Source organism: Nelusetta ayraudi, unplaced genomic scaffold (assembly GCF_046127955.1).
Source record: "Nelusetta ayraudi isolate G7.1 ecotype Tasmania unplaced genomic scaffold, CSIRO-AGI_Nayr_v1 ptg000042l, whole genome shotgun sequence".
NCBI lineage: Eukaryota > Metazoa > Chordata > Actinopteri > Tetraodontiformes > Monacanthidae > Nelusetta > Nelusetta ayraudi.
Window position 1 is genome coordinate 20,552,148 of NW_027466092.1, and position 21,277 is coordinate 20,573,424.

General features: G+C 41.6%; 1 protein-coding gene across 3 annotated transcripts; it reads left to right on the forward strand.

Moving 5' to 3' along the window:
• Positions 1–188: 188 nt before the first annotated feature.
• On the forward strand, positions 189–15,999 carry synpo2a (synaptopodin 2a). 3 transcript variants are annotated; one of them, XM_076035422.1, is made up of 5 exons: positions 189–584; positions 4,882–5,033; positions 5,827–6,563; positions 8,102–10,977; positions 14,320–15,999. In XM_076035422.1, the coding sequence occupies exons 1-5, from the start codon at positions 477–479 to the stop codon at positions 14,911–14,913; spliced, it is 4,467 nt and encodes a 1,488-aa protein (XP_075891537.1). In that variant the 5' UTR covers positions 189–476; the 3' UTR covers positions 14,914–15,999. The 3 variants fall into 3 exon arrangements, with proteins under 3 accessions (XP_075891537.1, XP_075891536.1, XP_075891535.1); XM_076035421.1 differs by lacking the exon at positions 14,320–15,999 and having other exon boundaries at positions 196–584; positions 5,827–6,167; positions 6,213–6,563; positions 8,102–14,129; XM_076035420.1 differs by lacking the exon at positions 14,320–15,999 and having other exon boundaries at positions 196–584; positions 8,102–14,129.
• Positions 16,000–21,277: the final 5,278 nt, after the last annotated feature.

Consider the following 21,277-nt stretch of genomic DNA (forward strand, 5'->3'; position numbering starts at 1 on the left):
TATAATATATAATATAATGTGTCATCCTTGAATAACTTAGAACAAAACCTTATGGGAATAGCTGACAAAATGATGAACAATTCTTTGTGGATCCTGGTGAATCTGATTTTTTTTTTTTTTTTTTTTAATTATTATCATTATTATTATTTAAAACAAGTAAAAATCATTTCACGTTGCGCATTAAATGTTTGTGTCGTCCAAGTTAACGGAGGACTCTTATCGCTGTTACTCCTGCAAGTTGTGTAGAAACAGTCCAAGGGCTCATGTTCATGACAAGCATCAGTTGCGTGCGACACCCGCGGGCGGGTCCATGTGCCGTGACGTCTCCGCCTCCTCTGCGGGCTGGACTCGGGAATTAACTCAATGATGGGGATCATACGGAGGTGCAGTGGAGGTGGGAGCTGCTGCTGCTGCTGCTCCGGCTGACACATTCGATGGTTGCGCCACGGTGATTTGGCTGAGGAGTTGCGCGCAGCATGGGCACCGGGGATTACATCTGCGTGACCCTGCGAGGCAGTGCGCCCTGGGGATTCACTCTGCGGGAGGCAGAGGGAGACACCTACCGACCTCTTCTGGTCTCTCAGGTATCGTTCAAGTCTGTCCGACTACGCTTAAAGTAATTGTTTGAACAGTGAGGAAACGCTTTATACAGCATTGCATTGAACAAAAAACAAAGACAGAAAAGAACTCAGCGAGATGGTGGCTGGAACCAGTTGAGTGAACTCTGGCGGGGGCAGAACATTTGCGCATTTTTTCGTGCGTGCGTTGGCTTTTGTTTTGGTGCGCGATTCTCAGGCACCCTTATATGGTCAAAGTTGAGAGGGAGTGTGAAGCTGAGGGCAGTTATCACTCACAGAGGTTCATTACAACAAATACGAGGACAGAGAGGAAAATCTGGAAAGGGGAAACAAGCGCCTAACCAGTGCAAAATAAGAACCAGAAAGTCGCCAAACACTCAGATGCAAGCAGGCAGATGCCACTCGTGAGGAGCAAGTAATGTGAACCAGACTTTGTATTACCGTTTAAGTTCAAAACAAATGTTTATACAGTTACGACAAACAACTTTCTCTTTTCTCAGCCTGCTGCTGGAAGTTTCTCCCAAATTTGTAATTTTTCTCCATGTATCGTCTCTTTTTCTCCATCCCCCTTCTTTTTTTTCTTTTTTACCCATCTGCCTCTACTGTGATGTCACGATTACGTGCCACAACCTTGCCAGCATTCCTCCAGACTTTGTGCAACACCTGGGCAACAATGCATTTTTTTTTTTTTTTTCTTATATCAAGCAGTGTTAATCTATCTCTTCTGGACTGTATTGAAGGTGTAGGCAGAGGTGGATCCAGGTGCCTTGACTTTGTAGCGCTGCTCAGACACTATATATGGTAGAGGTGTTTCAGAGGTCACGCACTTCCCTTGTTGACTCGTCCTCCTTGACATGAAGATGTAAATGTTTCTTTAAAGCTGCATTCCTGCAACATCAAAGCCTGTGAGCACGCAGAGATCACTCTAAAAGCATTATCAGATTATTTTAAATGGCCAGTGGATTACATTCATTGTCTGTTTGCAAAATTTACTGGTATTCTTGCATTCAAAAACGTCTCACAGCCAAAGCGTCTTGTAAACTGATAACAGAGTTCAGACATGGGACAGTTAATTCATTATAGAAGCAGACAATAACTATTTTAAGGGCATCTTTTTCATATATGATGTTCTGAAATGTGCAGCCAAAAAGTACTGTAAATTTAATCCGTCCTATAGATTCAGTTGAAGCCATCATAATAAAGCTATGACACTGAATGCTTGTTGTCATTAATAGGATGTCTTATCTGAGGCAAATGACAACAAAAATGATCAGCACAGATACAACATGGGGGACAAACTTGTTTACTCTCTCATACCGTGGCTCATAAAATGCTGTGTACAAAGCTGCATGGAATGCACAATTCGCAGATCTCTTGGGCATCGGGGTGGGAGTGCGGTTGGTTAGTCCATCTAATATAGACGGTATGAACACTGATCATACCTTTGAGGCCTTGAAACAAAATCCAGAGTTGTTTTCTGTTTGAAGGCTCCTGTTGGGAACCAGTGTTTATGAAAAAGAAAGGGATTGTTTAGTGTTAGGACAGGCGGTACCGTATCTCACAGGGTATCCACTCATAAAAGGCTTCTTCCCTTATAAGGGAGGCCAGTGTTTTTCTTGGGAGTGCTGGCCTCAGTACAAAGTTGATGAGGTCACTTTTATTTTTAAAGCCGCAGAGAGAGCATTTTAAGGAAATAAAATCCTAAATGTCATGACTCAGGATAACAACAAGAAAAATTGGGGGTGATATAAGTCAAGTCTGAGTGTGAATGATAAATTGAGGGAGAAAAATGGGGAGAAAAGCAAAATATGTTTCAACCTGCTAATTACTAAGGTATGCTGCCTTGGCATGTGGAATGTCAGTGTGTATTAGATCATTTTTGGAGTACTGAGTCCTTAAATCCATTTAGAATCTTAAAGCAAATTAGCACATATCTTTCAGTTTGAGCCATTCTGACAAAACTGTTTATGCACATCTGAGTTAAAACTCCTCCTCATCTGGATTATCTTGCGCTTTACAAAACACACATGTCTCTCAAATAATCCTAAATTGCGTACCGCAGGAACCTTATTACTGCTGCCAAGCCATCAGCACAATGTTGCGAGGGCATTCATTCAACGCTGTTGTTCAAGAGTAAACGACATGTTTCCTTTTTGGACGATTGTCATGATTCAGCTCAACAAGTGAACACTCTTGCTCCTTTTTATTCTTTTACACAAATCTGGAAAATAGTTTTCCTATTTTTAAGTCCTCCTCTGTTTTTTAAGTCTTGCTTTTATTGATAGACATTGTTAAAAAAAAAAAAAGACCACCAACTTGCAAACAGGCCTTGTCAGGGAGCAACTTGTGTTTGCAACAACAAACAACTTAACCTTTATCGCATTTCATTTTTGATAATCTGTCGTCATCATAATTGAAATTATGGGTTAACACATGCACGCGCACGCACACATTCACACACAATAAAATATAAGAAATCTCTTCACAGCATGAGCGTTACCTGCAGGCATCAGGAAACCTTTCCTTGAGAAGGAAAAACATTTGGTAATGGCTTAAAGCTGTGACGGTCAGGAAGTTCCATCAGCAATGTGAACACATTAAGGGGCTTCCTGTGATTTCCTCCTTCTCACCAATAACTCATTTTGCATTAGGGAGACTTGTTGGGGGGCGTTCGCATATTGGGAGAAGATTCACTTAGCATAGTGAGGGTAGTAACATTTGTTGTCACACATGTGGCAACTGTTGTTATCCTTCCCTGCTCTGTGTTCATAACTGTGCCCCCCCGGCAGTGTATGACAAAACAGCATTAAAACACTCTGTGGCGCCTTTCTGTGTTGTGTCTCTGTGTTCGTTGTGAGGAGAGACCAATTGTTTCCCCTCCTTTTTTGGAGCAGGAGCTATTGCTGTGGCGTCCTGGACAAACCGTCCTCCCTGTACTGACTCCCACGCACAAACTGCCTTATGCCCTATAAGGCAGTTTGTCCAATACATGTGTGTATACATGTGTGTGTGTGTATATATATATATATATATATATATATATATATATATATATATATATATATATACATATATATATATATATATATATATATATATGTATATATATATATGTATATGTATATATATATATATATATGTATATATATATATATATATATATATATATATATACATATATATATATGTATGTATATATATATATATATATATATGTATATATATATATATATATATATATATATATATATATATATACGTATATATATATATATATATATATATATATATATATATATATATATATATATATATATATATATATATATATATATATACATACATACATATATAAAAATCGACAGAGCTTTACATGAATGCGTACAACTCTTTCTCTTTAAAGTATTCCATAAAATGTTCTCGAGAAGTGAACTTTTATATTGTTCAGTATGTTCAACTCATAAAGTTGGGAGCTTTGGACAGTTTTTGTTTGTTTGTTTTTTTTCAAAATAACTTAATGGATTGGGGTAAATGCATGCAATACGCATTCTGTGACTATAATGTGCGAACAGGAAACCACAGGATTTTTTTTTTATTTTGTTAAGCGCTTGTTGCAAAATTTGCGCAGGGATTCCCCCCACCCCCCACATCCCCATTTCCCAGCAATGGGACGCTGTTCGTTTGTGCGCAATCCCCTCTCGTGGCATAATAGTGTCACTGCAAGTGGCATGGAACATATCCACATGTAAAAATCACCATTAGGTTTTTTTTGTTTTTTGTTTTTTTTAAAAGAGAATATTGATTTCTCTAATGACTGAACGAATAATTCAGTCTGAAAAGTCTCTTGAAATATCTGAAACACACTGCTAAAACATTATTTTCTTTATAGTGCAACAACAGACTTGTCACTTGACTAAAGATGTTCCTGCATCTGAAAGATCATACACTAGTAACATTGTTATAGAGTTGAGGAATTGAAAATATTCTCACACTCAGCACCAAGATCGCTGATTATTATTATTATCATTATTCTTATCATTATTATTATTATTATTATTATTATTATTATTATTATTATTATTATTATTTTAATAACAATAATAATAATAATAATAATAATAATAATAATAATAATAATATTCATATTATTATTATTATTATTATTATTATTATTATTATTATTATTATTATTATTATTATTATTATCAATAATAATAATAAAAATAATAATAATAATAATGATATGTATCTTTTTGTATTAATGTTCACTAGTAGCTGATGACACTGCTGTTATGATCCGCAGGTAGAAGAAGGAGGTTGTGCCTTCCTGGCTGGAGTGCAAGATGGCGACGAGGTGGTGTCCCTCAACGGAGAGCCGTGTGTTGATCTCACCCTCCTGCAAGCTCTTGAACTTGTTGATGCATCCATTGGTTGTGTGCAGCTGCTCCTCAAAAGGTGTGACTCCCTGCCTCATTCATTGAATCTCATGACCACAAAGCGGTTGCTAAAGAAAATGTGTAAATCGGCAACGTTCAGCGGCCGCAAGAACTCCCGAATATATGCATGATACAAGCAAACCATGCATGAAGTGATGAAATCTTATTGCCCCACTGCATTAGCATTTAGATAGCATGTGGTTTTAAGACCTGTGCCCTTTCGTATTGCTCAATGAGTTGTGGAAGTTGATGTGTTCCCAGCCAGCTTGGCCAATGAGTTTCAGATTTGTGTGTCTTCATTAACTTGCAGCTGCTCAACTATTAGTCATTGTAGGGGTTTTCCACAAGGAGACATCGTGACCTCAGATATTGGTGCTCGGACTTAATCTGCTAATAGTTAAGCTATGTGGGGGCTGAGCATTTATTTTGAATGCATGTTAAAGGTAAATTACTTCCTTTGCCTTCTACTATAAGGTTTGGTGCTATTTATTTCTATGCACTTTGGATATTGTTTTCATCCTCAATTTCCACTCAATTTCCAGCTGCCACATAGTGTTTAGAGGTATCACTCAACAGTAAATTGGCATCTAATTTACAGTTAATTGGCTTAAATTTGATAATGATCATACTCAATGTGTTGCCTCAATCCTCAATGACCTTGAGAGTGTATATTGGATCAGAACGATGTTGCAGCGTGATTCCTTTCCTCTGCTGACTGGACCATCCGATTGTTGTAAGATGAGTAAGGCGTACTGTACAATCAAGGGTGCAAACAAATTGTCCTGTTTTGTTGTGTTTGTGTACCTTGGCAGATACGGCACTATCCCCTCTGAAGACGATGAATCAGAAGAGTTACACTGTGATCGGTGGTCTTCTGAGGCGGCTCTCGAGAGCACCACCCTTCACATCCTCTCCTCAGACCACAAGGAGTTGGAGAGCGACAAAGCCTTTCCCAAAGAACCCCAGCTGATTTCCACAGAGCTGCATGTTTCATCATCTGGTGATCATGGAGGCCAGACGATGGATGAAGATGTGTTACGGTGCCTTTCTCCTGGAGACATGGTGGAGCTTCAGGTGTCTCTGTCTGAGCAAAGACTGGACGACGCAGGCCGCGCAGCCCTTGGCAGCTCCCTGGTCGTCCAGGGAAATCTCTCTGACCGGGAGGTTGTTGAGGTGGGCCATGCCACTGAAACACCACCATCAGCGCCACCGTCAGCGCCACCATCAGTGCCAACCTGTGTCAGGGAGCCTCTAGGCCAGCATGGGGTGGTGCTCAGCTCTCCTTCGATGCTTGGCCAGGTGGAATTCATTGTGCAGCAGCCTGAAGCATCAGGAGCAGGGAGGAGCATCCTGGGTGTGGGAGGGCCAGAGGTCAGGAGGAGCACTGGATCGCAAAGTGAAGGAGAGGAGGGAGGAGGGAAGCAAACCCCTGGGTCTCTTACTGTGTCATTTGGACCACCCTCAGAGGAGGCGACAACAGCGGAAGAGCGGGACTCTGATTCTGACGGGGAGCAGGACAAACCCCACAAGCATCGGGCGAAACACGCCAGTAAGTACTTTTAGTCCATTCCGACTCAGGCCACTTCCGAGTGTGCATTCTCTCTTTGTGTGTGCAGCTGATGAGGATCTATTCTAAAGTGGGATTTTACAAACTAATAGAGCAACACTAGATTGAACTTGTCAACAGCATGTGTGCATTCCAAAGCCTGGTGTTCACTGTGTGAGCTCCTAAAATAGCATGTCACCGTCATGGCAGTGGGGGCTCTAGCCACTGTGTATGGGAGCAACTGTAGATGCACCCTAGTCTGGCATGACAATGGCAGAAGAGAGAAATAGATGGGGAGAGCAACCAAAAGCTAGGTATGGAATTACTGGGGACCAGAATATAAAAACTTCAGATGAAGCCCCGACACTTTATGAATCAGGATTTGATTTGACTGTATGATGAGTTTGGATACTGTAGCATTCCTCTGAGCTGTCTTGAGGACATAAATATAACAGCAGCACGCTGACGATGCCTGCACAAGGAGCCCTTTGACGGACACCAGCATGTGCCTGCCCTGGCCAGTTATCTGATCCTGTTAAAGTGGGTGCTTTTAACTGAGCCTCTAAAGTGAGTCCGCTGCTCACTCCCGTTGCCTCGTCCACCCTCAGGTCTGTGTGTAGGAATATTTATTATTATGATCTTCTTTTTTTAATAAAATAAAGAGAGAAAGCTAAGCTTTGGTAGTATCACTAAGTGCATTGTTTCATGATTGGACAGCATGTGATGGCCTGGTATTTGCAAATGTGACAGATTTTAACAAGTGCAGATTGTGTTTTTTGTGGACTGACAGTGATTTTGCAGATAGAGGCTTCTGTGTCGGGGCTCTTGTCTTAGCACTTTTATTACATTCTGGCTTGTGTTTAATCTGTGATTCGGAACAAATTGGAATATTAGACATGGGTCAGAGAATTTTACAGTAACCATAGGTTCGGGTTTTATGTGGCACTGTAATAGTTCGCAGGACCTCAGGGAGAGTACAGAAGCTAATAACTAAGAGATAGGTAGAAGGATATGAGCCTATTATCTTTGCATGTGCTATTTTTACTTCTAAGATGAGTGACATTTAATGTTGATATGCATATGTTATATATACAGAACTTTCATTATCTTAGAAATCAGTTTGCAATAATGGATGATATATATATATATATATATACATATATATATATCATCCATTATGTGTGTGTGTAAAGCAAAAAATATATATATGTATGTATATATATATGTATGTATATATATATATATATATATATATATATATATATATATATATATATATATACATATATATATATATATATATACACGCTTATATATATATATATATATATATATATATATATATACACATATATATATATACATATATATATACACACACACACACACACACACACAACAGCCTCCTTGCTATATATTATTACTCTGTACACTAAACATTTCTGGCAAAACCCCATCAGGACAAAGATAATCTCCAAGAAATCTCCTTGTTTGTTTTTAACCAGAATTCTTTTCATGTTCTGTCTTATGATCTGCTGCAGGACTCCGGCGCAGCGAGAGTCAGTCTGACAAGCAGCTGAAAGAAGTCAAATCCAAATGTAAACGTATTGCTCTCCTCCTGACTGCTGCTCCTTCCCACCCCAACAACAAGGGGGTGTTGATGTTTAAAAAGCATCGTCAGAGGGCCAAAAAATACACACTTGTGAGCTACGGCACCGGGGAAGACGACCCAGACTCCAGCGACGAAGAAGACGAGGAAAACGAAGACGACAGGGAAGAAAGCCATACTGTTGAAATTAAGCTGGTGGTTCCTGGTCCTGAAATAGACAAGCATTCCCTCACTAAAGCCGGTAATAGCAAAGGAGTGTGTGCATTCAACTGGGACAAGGGTCTTCTTGAGATTGAACGGAATCTGAAGAACCAAGCTGAGATGGAGTGCTTGCCTGAAACTAAGGGTAAGGGAGCCCTAATGTTTGCCCAGCGGCGTCAAAGGATGGAAGAGATTTCAGCTGAACATGAGGAGCTCAGACGCCAGGGACTCCCAGTCGAGAGCATTAAGGAGGTTGAAAAGACGACAATGGAACACTCCTACATCCAGTCCACAACAGAGGCCCACGCTTATATGGACGTAAATATAAACCAACAAAGCCAACAGCAACATCAGTACCAGAAATATCAGGAGCAGCAGTACTATGAGCAACAGCAGCACTACCAGCACTACCAGCAGCAGCAGCAGCAACAACAACAACAACAACAACAACAGCAACAACAACAGCAACAACTGCAGCAACAGCAATTTGGACAACATCATTTTCAACAACAGCAAATGTATCCACAGCAGCAGGAATATTGTCAGGAGCAGCAACAAATACAGCACTATTCTACAGGTATCAATGGCACAGTTCAGCATCAAAGCAGTGAGATGCAGACATCATTCAGCAACCGGACAGCAAAACCTTTCTCTGTTGAAAGTAAGGCTGCCACTCCTTATCCCCCATCAATGAGCGGGATCAACCAGGATTCTGTGAGCCATGGTGAGCAGATAGCTTCCCGGGATGAACGCATTGCCACCCCTGCAATTAAAACTGGCCTTCTTCTCGATTCAAGGAAAAAGAATGCAGGCAAGCCCATGTTCACCTTTAAAGAGGCACCAAAGGTTTCACCTAACCCTGTGTTGCTAAACCTCCTGAACAGAAATGACAAGAAGTTGGGTTTTGAATCAGGACCCGAAGAGGACTACCTTAGTCTTGGAGCTGAGGCTTGTAATTTCCTTCAGTCCTCCGTTAAACAAAAGACTCCTCCACCTGTAGCTCCAAAGCCTGTGGTCAACCCCAACTCTTTTCCCTGGTCCATGCAGATAGAGGAGACAAACCAGGACATGGCTCAACAAGCTGAAAATAGTTTATCTGCACCTGCTGTAGTGCCAGCCACAGAGTCTACCCCTGCCCCAGAAGTAAACCCTGCTCCTGCACCTGTCTGTGAGCCCTCTCCCATTCAAGCTGCCCAGGAGGTTCCTGCCAGCACTACAACAATAGATCAACAAGCATTGACTCTCCCTGAAACTGAATCTCAACCACAGCCTCCTGCAGCAATGACCCAGGAAGAATATGGTCACATAAATCCGACCCTGCAGCATGAGTCTGTTCCTGTCTCTTCATGGGCTGTAGCACAAACACATCCTCAACAACAGCCACCTACCAACTCTTGGCCTCAAGCTCACGTGCAGCCACAGGCCCCGAATCCAAGTCAATCCCCACCACAGCCTCCTTGGGTGACACGCAAACCCTCTGAAACAATAACACAGCATCCACCAGTCACAAATACCTGGACTTCTCAAAATCAGTCACCATGGAATCAGCCTCAAGAGCAAACACAGGCCCAACCAACTTGGGCGCACAGCCATGAATCACCAAGTGTGCGGCAAATGCAGCAACCTTGGGGTCAACCTCAAGAACAGCCAATGCAGCACCAGGTGCCATGGGCACAGCCATCACAGTCACAGTCACCCCATCAACCTCCGTGGATGCAACAACCCCAGCACAAACCTCAAGCACAACCTCCTTGGGTTCAGCAGGCTCAACTGGAACCCCAACAGCAGCCACCATGGATTCCGCAACAGCAACAACACCTGGCACCCCAACAAGTGTGGCTGCAGGCTCAAGCACCAACTCAACCTCAACCACCTTGGGTCTCAACTCAGCCACAGCAACCTTCATGGCCTCAAGCTCAAGCTCAAATTCAGCCACCTTGGATGCAATCGACACAAGCAAAAACCCCTGTCCAGACAGAAGCCAATGTCAATCCATGGGCACCGATGCCTCCCCAGACTCAGCCCCAACAATCATGGGGCCAGCAGCCTCCAGAGCACGGCCACCAACCTGCAAGTTCTTGGGTTCCAGAGCAAAATCAGACAAAGTCACAACATCAAGCACCGTGGGCTCAAGCAGCTCCACCACAGCCAAAGTCAGGGCCAAATTGGCAGTCCTCTCCTCAGACATCACCACAGCCACCAATGAATTCATGGTCCCCATCTCAGCCTCAGACTGGGAATGCCTGGGCTCCCCAGCCACAACCAGCACCCGGGAAAATTTCTACACCGACAGTCAACACTCAGCCGCAACAAAATGTCTCACAGAACCGAGTCCCTCCTTCTCCACCACAGCGGATGCACTCTTTTACCGTTGGTCAACGGGCATCATCACCCATCAACCCAATGGCCACTGTTTTAAATCCATCTTCCCAGGGTTCAGCCTTTGAGATGCCTGCTGTTAGAGGGAAAGGAGCAGATATGTTTGCCAAGAGGAGATCTCGTATGGACAAGTATGTTGTGGACTCTGAGACGGTGGAAGCCAACAAGGCTAGTCGGCCGACGTCCCCAGCTGCTTCACTTCCAAACGAGTGGAAATACACACCAAATGTACGTGCTCCACCATCACGGGCATATAATCCTATGCATTCACCTTTTTATCCCCCAGCAGCATCAAAACAGCCCATACCGGGTAGCCCTTCCACCAAACAAAAGAAGAAGGACAAAGGGAAGGAGACACCTGCCCCCAAACCTCTTAATGTTATAGATGTTATGAAGCACCAACCCTACCAACTCAAAACCTCCCTGTTTATTTTTGGAGATGCACCAGAGCCTGAGAAGCTCCCTGTACCTAAACCTGAATCTTTACCCACTAACCCTCCCATTGAGAGCGGGCCAGTTAGATATGAACCAATGGCACCTGTTCAGCCAGACATCCCATTTAATGCCCCATACCCTCAACCTCCCTATGGGATGCCCATGCAGCCAATGATGCATGATGGCCACTATCAGCAAAACCCAACTAATAATTACCCCTCTCCCAACGCTTATCAGCAACAACCTGGTGGTCCTTACCAGCAACCATATAACCAACACTACCCACAACCAGCCCCACACTTTTATCAGCCCCAAGCTTCCCAGTCTCCAACTTCTCCTTACCAACAGGCACCACAAGTCACCTACCAGCCAGCAAATAGCCCTCCCTACCTGGCAACTCCATCGGTACCTTGCCAGGCTCAGCCTAGCTATGTTGCTCCCACCAATACTGTGACTACAGTGTCTGAATCTGTTTCGGGTGGAAATACTGCAACTGCCCCGAAACCAAAATTTACAGCTAAAAAGAGCTCAGCTCAGGTGTGGAAACCCACAGCAGCTGCTAAGGAGTGATTGTGGTAGATTTTCAACATGCTTAGAATGAAATTGTTGGTACTACTATCGTCAAAGGCAAAGTGGGACTGTTTTGAGGTGATTCTTTGCTTTGGCATTGACGATTGTCACCTGTCTACTCATTTTGGTGTCACAAAATGGGTCTTGATTGTATTTAAGGTTCTGAAAGCTTATTTGAAAGGAAAACGATATAAACATAATAAGAATAAGGAGAAGATTTAAGTGTCATTAATATGACGCAAAGATGCAAAGGTATGTTTTTAAGTTTTTGCTCTTTTTGTAAGGTAAAAATTTAAAGGAAAGATAGTTTAAGAATGTAATGGAACATGAGGCTGACACATACTGTAACAGGAGGAAAAGAGCAAGATGAGGGTAAATTAGACATGACAGTGACAAGAGGAAGTTGTTTTTTGACTAGCTTTTAAGAATAAAATTCATGGATTTCCTTATTTGATAAAGAGAATATTATTTCATCAATAAACCAACCATCATGAATAAAATAATAACTTGCACCAAGTGAGATTAGAATTCAAAATAAAAGTAGGGATTGAAAGAGTGGAGTCAAAGCAGAGGACTAAATAGGTGCCACAATTATGGAATGATTAATTAAAGTAACCCCGAAAATATTTTTTCTTTTCCCCTTTTTTCTTAACATAAAATAAGAGTGTCCCACTCGTATGATTAATCCCCCAGTGTTGTTTTGCACAAGTGGCGTTTCCACATATTCAAGTTAAGTGGGTTAGTTTTATTTTAAGCTCTTAACAGCTGTTGCATCATGTAAGGAACTATATTTAAAAATGCCCAATGGGAGGGAGTGCTGAGGTCCTCCAAGAGTGGGGTGAAATTTCGACTGAAGCCAGTGGAAGCCGTGCTGCCGCAAGCTTTTATTGCGTCATTATGTTCTTTTAGCAGAAAACTATTATTAAAAACCTAAGCCGTTCAACACCTTTTCTTTTTCACATTTTATTTTATGTATAAAGATTTATTTGAAGGCTAATCAGCCTGGTGAAGTTCACAGATCTATTTTTGGTACGGGGTCACGTTCCTTCTTTAGGGTCATTTCTTGTCTTTCTTTTTCCTTTGCGTGTTTCTCTTCTTAGTGCACTTTTCTGTACAATTCACTGCAGTGCCATTAAAAAGTCTTTCATCCTTTTCTTTACCTTTCCTTCTTTCATTCATATTGCATGTTTATTTTTTCAGTTGTTTCTTGTCTCTGACCTCTTGTTTCTGTTCACACAATATAGGTGAAAAAAAATCAGATTTTCCAGAAGCCTGAATGAAAATTGTAGCAAATCACTCAGTCTTTCAGCTCTAGCGTTGTAATGACATGCACATCTACTATCCAGATCTACTATCCAGCAAAATGAACGAAAAAAATGTGCCTTGAATTATCGCTCGACACACCTGTCAATACAAATAACACTCTCCCACTGCCAAATGAATGCTTGCAGAGCACATTACTGCAGAATGACTGCACTTAGGAAGGTTGTTATTATTAGAGCGAGGTAGGTCACTGGATGACTTGCGAGGTCAAGAGAGTGGCCGTCTGGTTGAAATGTATCTGCTGGTTTTGCCACGCATTTTTTTTTTTAAAGACAGTAAAAATCTGTCAAAGTAAAGGACAACGTGTGTAAGTTCATTAACAAAAGTATTACAATATTTTTGGGGGGAAAGGGGAAAAAGGGGACTTTTTGAAACGAAGAAAAGAGACTCAGAGCAATTTAATTATGGCTTCTCCAGAGCAAGATGACTTGCCAAAGTCTCTACCTTAGTATTTTAAGTGCTTGTCTGAAAACACCAGCCTCTGCAGGCATTTATCCCAAGTGCTAACTCTTAAATCCTGCACATTGTTGACTAAAGCTGAAAGGCATAAACATTGTGAACCAAATAAGACATTATCCCCTTCAGTATAACAAAAACATATCAACCCACTCATAAATTTTTGTGTCTGTTGTTCTCCAAGTACTGCTGCCTCAGACATTCTAGAGCCAGACAAATTATTTAGTCAGCAAAGAATTTTCCTGTTTTCCCTCTCTCAGCTTCTTTATTGTGACTATACACACTCCGCTGCTCTAGTTATTTCTACCCTCCTCCGCTCTCCATCTGCTGATCCTACACAGCTTTCACCAGATGATGGCAGCACCACCTCTTCTGTTTGTCTGCCATGTCTTAAAGTAATGTGAAAACAGTGACACTGAGGTACTTGGAAATGATTTTCATTTTTGACGTGTTCAAGTTTGAGTAATTTGTCGTTCTCAACCTCATATTTTTCTTGTTTTCTGGCAAGTTTAATTTGGTTGTTTTATGGAACCGCATTCCCTGAGGTAAAGCCCGTTGCTTGCTGTGGACAACAAAACGAAGCAAACAAAACAAACGTTGTTGTGTTTCATTTAGCAGAAAAGTGGGAATTTATTTTGCATGCTAATTCCATTACATCTTTCATATATTTTTCTGTTGAACATTTTTTAATCTCGCTTTTGCAACCTCATTTGAAAAATATCCATAAAAATGCTGAACAAAAGTCAGCCCTTATTACAACAAACATGTCTGGGTCTTTTGTTTCAGGCACTTGGAAGGAGCTACTCCCTCTCCCCACCGGGCCGGATGCCATCTCTGAGCCAAAAATCTGTGTCGACTTCTTCCTCCCCCAAGCTTCCAGCCTGGGCCTCTGCAATCTCCTCAGCGAGGCAGGCATCCCGGCCAGAGAGGGTCCACAAACCCATCTCTCCCTGGGAGGCTGCCTCACGCCATCCTCTTGGCCTGGTGGATGAAGCTTTTGCTTTCCAGAACCTCCAGCACAACATCGCCTCCAACGTGCGCCTGGCAGCCCAGCGCAAAATACTGCCAGAGCCGGCGGCCGAGTGGAAGGTCAGGGCCTCCCACCAGTCCCCGCAGAAAACATGCAGCTACCCCTTGAGCCAAAGCCGTGGTCAGATTCGAGCTCCGCTGCCGTCATTTGTGTCTCCAACAAGGAGCAGCATCTCCAGTCCTGCCAGTCTTGCGGGTTACAGGTCTCTGCCCAGGCAGTGGCGGCCTCAGAGGTCTTGGACGGGGGCCAATCAGGGCTCTTCGTTGTCCTACGCTGAGTGCAAGTCGCCCTCAGGGCAGCAAGTTTACAAGTCTGTGCACTCCAGCAACACCTGGAGCTGGAGGCGATAGGATATAAAATAACTTGTGAGAGTAATTCCTCACAAGCTCCAGTCAGTTTTAATGGAGAATCGTTCTTATTAATTCATCTCTCCCCATTGTGTTCCTAAAATATCAGTACTTCTCTCACAACATTTCTTTTCTACTCACAAAATCTCTGCATACTATCCATGAAACAAGAGATGACAACTTTAACAATATTGAGTTTTTTTTGTTTTTTTTTTAAGCAACTCTTTGGTAGCATGGTAGGATGTCATTTGTGATAATAAGTCTTCAGTGTTTAACTTTCCAAGGATATTAAGTATGAACCATGCTGACCTAAGAACAGAAGGCTGTAAGGCTGCAGAGAAACAGCAAGTTTAAAAGAGGCATGCCTTGAATTATTACCAGATCGTGGCTTAATCTGTTGTTCAAGCCGAGCTAATTCTCTGCCACGGTGTGAGGGAACGTATCTAGCGTGCTGGCTGCAGTGATTGTGCACTTATTTCCCTTTATAGTGTGATTTTTTTTCTTGACATTTTTGCACCAGGGAAACATTTCACTGAGCGTGCTCAATGACGCACCTGGACTCTCTAGCTTCTTAAAACCCTGACAAAAGGTTAGAGCTATAACTCGGGCACTCTGTGGGCGGACTTGTTGTTATGTAAGCCGTAATTCCTAGATTAATTTACTTATTTACCAGGTGCATTTTAATTAGCGCATAAGCATGTGGTCTTTTATTATTCAGAGAAAGAGTTGGAAGGGAGGAGGATGAAAAGAAGGGAAGGAAGCATGCTTTCTTACCTTTGAACAAATTTTGTGTCTGGGTTGCTAGAATGAATACATGTTAAGAATATATTCAAAATGATACAAGAAAGATACAATGTAGGTTTGAAATGATAGGAATGCATTCAGTGTGACTTGCAAAAGATGGTTCTGGTCTATGAAGACAGTTGCATGACTATGGAGAAAATGCAAAAAAGTTGTTGTCTACCTTGTCTAACTTGCACTTGTTTATGTTGTACCAGTTTTGAGTTTTTGCTGCCAACCACTGCAAAAATGGCTTCACACAAAGTGTTTTACAAAATAAAAGCAGCACAGTTTGCACTCAGCACAGAACTTCCACCGTGTGTTTGTGCATTAAGCTTGTTGCATGAAAGTGTTATCAAATCCTCAACACACAAAGGTTTTCTTTTATCTGCATCCATTCATCCATCCATCCATCCATCCATCCATTTTCTCTACCCACTTCCTCCTGCATTCAGGGTTGTGGGGGTCTGTTGGAGCCTATCCTAACTGTCATAGGGCGAAGGCAGAGTACACCCTGGACAAGTTGCCAGTTCATCGCAGAGCCACACAAAAAGACAAACAACCATTTGGTCTCACACACACGCACCTACAGACAATTTAGAGTTCTCAAATTGCCTCAGCCGGAGAACCCGCACAGAAACAGGGAGAACATGCAAACTCCACACGGAATCGAACCCGCGACCTTCGTGCTGTGGGGCAACAGCGCTAACCACTGCAAAATAATAATACAACATTATGAGAAAGAGTTGTTTTCAAGGCAAATGCATAGCTAGAACTCCATTTACTTCAGATGTACCTGCTGGGTAGTTCAGTGGTTCACTCAATGAAGTAGTTTTGAGAATTTGTTACATGTGCCATAATGTTGCATAATTATACATTATTGTTTCATAGTGAATGTGCAGGTCATAACTTGTGAATTGATTGTGTATTTGATGAGTTTTGAGAGAGGGAGATCTGTGCAGTTCATTTCTGTGTTGTTGGCTGAGCAGCTTGTGTCCCTGCCCCCCAGAGCTAAAAACAACAGCCATTGATAATTGTAAAGGTACTGTAAGGATTGTAAAGTAAGTTAGGTTTACCCACTCATATGACTAGGGAGATTATGGCTATAGACCATTGCCATAATCTTGCTGCTACAAATCTGACATCCACAATTTGTCTCATTTAGCAACTAAAGATAAACATAAGAGGGAAATGAAATCAGGTGAGTCCAAATAAAACATCAGGAATTGGATTACAGGGTGAGCAGAGTGCAATTAGGTTTGGTCCGCCTTGTGATGGCTTCTAACATTGTCTGACTGTAGCGCAGGCCTCCAGACAAAGTATTTATTATTATGTACATGCTGAGCGATGCACAAATAACACAACTGAATGGTTGTTGTTTGGCCTCCGTCAGGGTTTTCCAGGAGGATGCCCATGTCTTTTGCCTCGTTCAATTCACCAAGTCGACATTACAGTGTTGTAAGTCTGTGAGAGGTTATTGCACTTGCAGGTGAGGCAGTCACCTGCAGCCAAGTCTACGGCACTCAGCATATGTGATCAAATACGTCACAGCTAACCAAATATGTCATAATTAAGAAGAATAATGAAGTCATTCAAGAAGCATCTCAGTTCATTTGCCTCAGTCAAATTTACCTAATTTACCTGCTTATATCATTTCCTCCCTGATTAAGCAATTAATCGAATTCAATTTATAATGTCAATTAATTACATAGAAGTGCTAACTACCTGTAACAATTAAAGTCATTACGTCCTTTTCAACATGCATGACATCTACATTTAGCTGCACATGCAAAAGTAATTACTTTTCAATACTGTAGTTGAACTTTTCTGAGCCACTCTTTGTATTTCAACAACCTACCCTATACTGGACTCAATTATGTCCCACTCTACGTCAGCAGACCAACCATTATATTTTTAACAAGAAAATAAAAAATCAAAACGAAAAAGAAAAGGTCTTTTGTTAAACTGCCAATTGTTTCTTTATGATCAGCTATTTATTCAATCAATATTTATATTTAATGAATGTATTGTGTTACACTAGTTTCCAAGGCCTACTCTGGTAGCTGAAATGGTTACATGCATGCTCTCCTGGTTTATTGACATCCTGAGATTCTGCATTAATTAGAACCTGCTGAGTGTTGGGGGACAAGGATGGAGTAACTAATAAGCGGCGGAGTCAGCGAACTAACTTTAGCTTATCAATGACGACACCAGCACCCACCCACCGGTCGGAGAACAAGAGTGAACACTGGTGGCACTAACGCAGTCTGACCCCCTCACCTCTCATCTCTCTGATACCCCCTGAAGAGGCGGGGGCAACAGGACAGCTCACACCCTCCACGACCACCACCACTCTGAAGGTCCATACAGGTAAGACATGACCAGGCCTGCCTACAGGCATGCTGCTACATGGCCCACTTTAAATCACCCCTGCTACACCCTTGTTCTCTCCAACCTTTTCCACGACTCCCTGTCGTTGAGTCGGATGAGACGTTTGCTGTGTTGTAACCCCTTGGCACCTCGGCGGCAACTTTTCCGCTGTGCAATCTCCACAGCTGTCTGTCGCGTTTGCTGTGACAGCAGGCGGCATGCTCCCTATCTGCGTCCTTTCAGCACACTTGTGTAATTTCAAACATATTGATTCCTGACACAGCTGGTCTCCACATCAGTAGAGCATGTGGATGGAGTTTAAAAGGCCAAGGTTATTAAACTGCATGTGCTAACTTTGCCCTTTTCAGTGGCCAATAACTTCTGTATAAGTGGGTCTTAGTCTGAATGAACGGTGGAATTCCTTGTTTTTCTTCCATGATTTTCAAATTTTCGAGTTGTACATCCACTTTGGCTTGATTACACACATCACACGGTGCGTCATCGTCTATCTATGAGGATGCTCCGACGTGACTCAGAGTGAGAGGCATATACTAGCTCTTTCCAGCATTTAGATGTAGTTCCCATTTGGCTTGATCTGTTCTGTTTTGTGTCTGCTCTTATTTGAACAATGGATGGAAACAAGCTAGTTGCACAGTCAGGTCAGAGTTTGTGTCGATCAGTGCCCCAACATTTTCGAAGTTGTAGCATTGTAAATCCCCTCCTGTTTCCCCTTAAATCTCACTGGAGAGCTTTGAGTTGAGCTTTAATTAAGGAGTGGATTTTGTTGTGATATCGGCTCCATCTTAATTTGATTTGATTTGATTTTATTTATTTATTTCGAACATGTAAAGGAGGAAAGAGAATAAAAAGGAATTATTTTTAAGAATCTCTCTATGGAGAACAGTGCAATATAATTCACCAGTATATGTATTATAATCTGCAGTCAGCATGCAGCTGTTCAGTCCTGCTGTGAACATGTTGTTCCAACATGCCTCCCTTGTGACCCGTAACTCCTGGGGGGAGGTCGGTCACGTCACAGTTCTCCCCCATGACAACCGGAGGAAAAGGGCTGGTGGCAGCAATCTGCAAGGTAGCTGTCTCACTTATTTTTCACTTTCTTTTTTCCCCCTGCCCCTTTTGGTTTCTGTCCCTGGTTGCATCCGTCGCTTGAGAATGGGCCCACCACTCATTGGTTGCCATATCACCTGAAAGTTAATGCAAAAATGCACATATACAGTACTACTACTACCACTACCACTAGTACTACTACTACTACTACAACTGTACTGCTAAGAATAATAATAATAATAATAATAATAATAATAATAATAATAATAATAATAATAATAATAATGAGCCCCGGGATGGCTGCTAACCTTTCATTTATTGGACAACTTAATGGCCGAAAGTCAGAATATACTTTAATGGGACAAACTACCAAATCAGCTTTTGTTGTTGTCCCCTTCACAAGTTATTTTAAGGCGAGGACAAGCATGTGGCTTACACAGGGAGGAGGAGTATGAAGGCCACTGACAGCTGAAAGAAGGTAATTTATGTGTCTGGCTTCAGGGTGTCAAGGCCCTGTGACATCTCCATGGTCAGTATGCAGCTGCAAAACAAGCCCATGACGTGTGGATTCTGAGAGATGGTCATTTCTAGTTTATCATCGTGGCAAGGGAGCCAAGTCAGCAGTCCCCACGGAGGTGACTCCCCTACTCACCCCTGTGTGAATAAAATGTATGTCTAATTAGGGGTTAAAAAATATATATATATATACATATATATATATATATATATATATATATATATATATATATATATATATATATATATATATATATATATATATATATGTATATATATATATATATATATATATATATATATATATATATATATATATATATATCTTAAGGCCTACATTAATTTATATATGTGCTGTATATTTTGTATACTGTACAGATGAACATAGGGATTTCAGAATGACAGTGAGTCTACAGGGATGTCATGGATTGAACAACTATTGTATTGTGTCCAACCACTGGTTCTTTTTTTTTTTCATGGAAGACAATTCTATGATGAAATAGATGCAGATATCCAGAACCTGCCTGCTTCTGCTCTTGGTTATCCGCCTCCTGCCTTCTCGGTTCCGACCCCGTTTTTCCTTGACGTCCTGCTCCCCAGCAACCCGACCAGCCATCAGCCCCCGACCAGCCTCGACCGTCGGCTCTCTGGCAACCCGACCAGCCTTCTGCCCCCGACCACGTCTACAGCCTCTGCGTCTCTGGTGTCTGTCTGCCTGTTCCTTGGCCCTTGTTGGTTCGGGCCTGCTCCTCATCCAGATCCCTCTCCATCGGACATTGCCCCTAGCCCCTGATCCAGCACCTTCTCCCTTAACTACCCTCTCACAGATGATTGCTCCAGCTGCTCCTACAGCAACCTCTGCCATACCTCCACCAGTTAAGACAGCACCTTCTCCCTTACCTGCCATTTCACCTGTGGACTGTTCTCATAAAGGTCATTACAAACTCTACTACGCTGTTTGTGCTGCATTTGGGTTCACACAACTCCCCATTTCACATTAATAAAAGTAAATATTCTCTTTTTCTATACAGTTGAAAGGTTATACATATTAACAGATGTACTTCATATTTCTGTATATGTGCAAAAGTAACATAAGCCAGCAATGACTAGACCAATGACAGAGTATACATATATATATATATATATATATATGTATATATACATATATATATATATATATATATATATATATATATATATATATATATATATATATATATATATATATATATATGTATATACATACATACATATATATATATACATATATATATATACATATACATACATACATACATATATATATACATATATATATATATACATATACACACACACACACACACACACACACACACACACACACACACACACACACACTTGTTGTTTGTTATGCATTTGAAGAAATCAAAACATTGGATGGAAAATACTATGACAGAGTCTATGCAGAGGTATCAAGCACTTGCAGTGTTTATATGCTGCACTGGTGGTTGTCCAGCTGGTGATAAGTGACATTATTAATGTTCCTTTTATGTATGAACGGGCAGATGGCCAAGTCAGCATTTTACTCGCCCTGCAAGTGCTTATTTCAGCCAGGCATGGTCACAAATCAAACTATTTATGAACCACTATC